The sequence below is a fragment of the Geospiza fortis genome, unplaced genomic scaffold (genome assembly GCF_000277835.1).
Source record: "Geospiza fortis unplaced genomic scaffold, GeoFor_1.0 scaffold23, whole genome shotgun sequence".
Lineage (NCBI taxonomy): Eukaryota > Metazoa > Chordata > Aves > Passeriformes > Thraupidae > Geospiza > Geospiza fortis.
In genome coordinates, this window is record NW_005054303.1 from 11,854,333 (window position 1) to 11,857,611 (window position 3,279).

The 3,279-nt window shown below is 49.3% G+C and overlaps 1 protein-coding gene across 1 annotated transcript; it reads right to left on the bottom strand.

Moving 5' to 3' along the window:
• Nucleotides 1-1,547: 1,547 nt before the first annotated feature.
• Nucleotides 1,548-3,095, bottom strand: LOC102042174 (inositol 1,4,5-trisphosphate receptor-interacting protein-like 1). Its single transcript, XM_005418034.1, has one exon. It carries the CDS (start codon nt 3,093-3,095, stop codon nt 1,548-1,550), a length of 1,548 nt encoding a protein of 515 aa, XP_005418091.1.
• Nucleotides 3,096-3,279: the final 184 nt, after the last annotated feature.

A 3,279-nucleotide genomic window follows, 5' to 3' on the forward strand; every position in this document is an offset into this window, starting at 1 on the left:
GCATGCAGGGACAGTGGCTTCCCAGTGACACAGGGCGGCCTTAGGCTGGAGATGGGCAAGGAATTCTGGCCTCGGAGGCTGCTGAGGCCGGGCCCACGCTGCCAGAGGAGATATGGCTGCCCCATCCCTGGCCATGTTCCAGGGCAGCTTGGATGGGCATTGGGACAACCTGGCCTAGCGGAAGGTGTCCCTGCCCTTGGCAGCAGGGCTGGAACAAGACAATTTGTAAGGACCTTTCCAAGCCAAGCCATTCTGGGATTCTGTGATGTGAGCAGCTGGGGGCAGCTTGGCTTAATTTCTGTTTAGAGCCAATTCAGCACTCTCAGTTTGGTTGAGTTCAAGGAGTCTGTTCAAGATCCCAGATTCACAGTGTGTGACATTTACCACCACTACAGGCCTGGCTGAGATCAATAAAGTCTAGCACACTCCAGATTCTGCAAAATTGCATTTTATTGAAACAAGAGCAAAGCGTTTTCCAGCTCGCAACTCATAAATGCACTGACTATAAAGCATGAATATGGGTCACAACAGATAGAGACACTAGATATGGCTTTACATGTATATAAAATTATATCGATAATGTAACATATTATAGGCATGCTGTGTATACTATATTATACAGTTATATTCAAAAATAATTTATACATCATGTTTATATCATATGTATCCTATATATGTTATGAATATATCTCTTTTATGGAACACCTTCCAGACATAAACATACTAACAGCAACAATATGTGTCACAACAGATAGTTGAACTAAATATGCACTCTATTGTTAGCATTCACACGTAATTAAATATTCAATTCTGTAAAATTACTTTCTATCATGACATCATAACTACATATTTTGTAAATTTTATAATATTCATATTACCATTTTGTTTTGTTTTATGTAGTTTACTAGTATCTATCATTTATAAATATTGTAGTCTATAATAGAAATACACAATATATATATCCATGAAATAGAAATCTAGATTCCTCTATATACAAAATTTCAGGTCAGCTCCAACACCGGTGTTCCAATGCTGACGTCAAGGTTTCCCTTCCAGGAACAAGGAGAGACTCCATCCATTGACTCATCCCAATCCAGCAGCACTGATTTTTCTTCTTGGTCCTTTTTCCCAGTTTCTTTTCATTTCTTCTGTCCCACAGTCCCACTTCTTTCATGCCCAAAACTTTGGTCCTTCTCAAAGGCCTGAAAAACTGCATGTTGCAAGTGGACTTTGGAGACTTTGGCCCTGCATGTACAACACGTGTTCATCTGCTTTTTCAGGAGTGGGAGTGTTGGTAAGCAGGGCTGAAGCGGTCTGGGTGCTTTTTTGGAAAATGAAATGATACAAAGACGTAGAATAAAACCTCCCGTGGCCCTCCACCTGCTGAAGCTGCAGGACAGATGGTGGGACCTTCGCCAGAGCCTTTGCACGCATCCTCTTCTCCTTTAAGCACCAAATTTGGACTGCAAGGTGGTTCTCTGCTGCCAGCCGTGAACAGCACAAGCACAGCTCTGTGCTCATAGCCATGACTCCTCCCCTTCATTGGGTCAATCTTCAGCAAGAAGGATTCTTTTGTACCACTTTTTCAGGACCTGGTACTCATGTATGGCCTGGGCGTGGGCATCCGGCTCCTGCGCCAGGCGAAGGAGGAGATTGTATGTCCCACCCGTTTGAACATCTGCAGGTAAATGGATGTCCTGAGGGAGCCTCTGGTTGCCCACAATGAAGTGGTTGAGGCGTTTTGCTTGCACACATAAGCGCAGGCTGTCGATGATATCCTGCAGTCGTTCCAGGAGATCTCTCCTGCGCCACAATGAGACGGGCATGACATTGAGCAGGTGCATGACGATGGTCTTCATGGTGTAGGTGGAAAAGCCGAAGCCCAGCGGAAGTCGGGTGAAGAACTGCAGGCATTTGAGGTGCAAGCTGTCAGGAGGGGCCTGCCTGGCAATGTGCTTGAAGAACTCAACCTCTGCCACAGCGTAAGACTCAGGCCAGATTGTGTTTGCTGTGTGGGCCTCTCTGGTCTGGCTGCTGACAAAGACGGCTGAGTCATCTCTCCGCACCCCAAAGAGCATCTCAATCCTGAAGCTTTCCCTGCTGTTGGTCACCTTGAATTGGCAGGAACGTGTGGAGGGAAGCAGCACTAAGTGCCAGTTGTGTGACTGAGGCAAAGCTGGCCAGATTGCTCTCACCAGCTGGTAGAACCAGCGAGCAGTTTTCTGCACGTCCAGGTAGGAGCCGGTGCACAGGGTGTGCAGGAGGCTGGGACCCTGATTCCTCCTCAGCTCCTCCTCGGGGTGGTGCAGGAAGCACAGCATGTTCTCAGCCTGCTGCTCCCTGGTGCAGGTGCACTCCAGCTGCACGCGGACACGGAAGTTCCTCACGTGCCTCTGCCCTGCACTGTCCAGCTCCAGGTGGAAGCTGTGGCCTCGGGGAGGAGTCATGGGGATGAGCACGCGGTACACCACATCCTGCTCACGCGGACTCCAGCCTTCAAAGGCACTGCCCACCCCGATGGCTCGTTGCAGCACTGGGTAGAAACTGTTTGACAAGACGTGGCAAAAGTAAAGGCTGTAGTTGTCCATCAGGTTCATTGTCCACTGACAGCCTCTCTGCAGGTCCTGTACAGGCCACTGGATGCGTTGCATTATAACTCGTCCAACACGATCGTCAAAATCATCTTCTTCTTGGACTGCAATTGCAACAGCGTTGTTTGCTGCAATTTCAGCCTCATTGACAGCTTCATTTCCAACATTGTCTTCTTCATTTGCAGCAACATTGCCCGCTTCCTCTTCATTTGCACCACGGTTTTCTTCTTCATCCTCCTCTCTCCTCAGGAAGCTTTGCCACCCAATAAACCCCAGGACCACGATGTAGACCAGAAGCACAGCAACAGCTAAGAGCTGCAAGAGCTGCACCTGCTTTTGGCTATGCTGCTCCACCTCCTGCTCCAGCTGAAGCCTCTCCCATTCCAGGTGTTTTTCACGCACTTCCATGCGCAGACGTGTTTCCTCATCCAATCCCTCAGCCACGGGCTGTGGGTACTGGGTGAGGCTTTTCAAGAGCATTAAAAGGAATACCAGGGGACCCATGGTCTGCAGGAGGAGGGAGAGAAGGCTGTGAGTGGGGCGGGGAGGGAGGGAACTGCTGGTTGCTGGATAGAGAACAGGATCCTCAGGGATCTGGGCACAGGAAGCACAGGACCACAGACAGCATGCAGGCAGCAAGGCCTGTCTCACTGCCCCAGCAGCAGCAGCAGCAGCAGCAGCCCTGGGG

What these genes read in the sequence shown, in the direction of transcription:
- LOC102042174 (XM_005418034.1), bottom strand. Translation starts at nt 3,095, where the DNA reads ATGGGTCCCCTGGTATTCCTTTTAATGCTCTTGAAAAGCCTCACCCAG.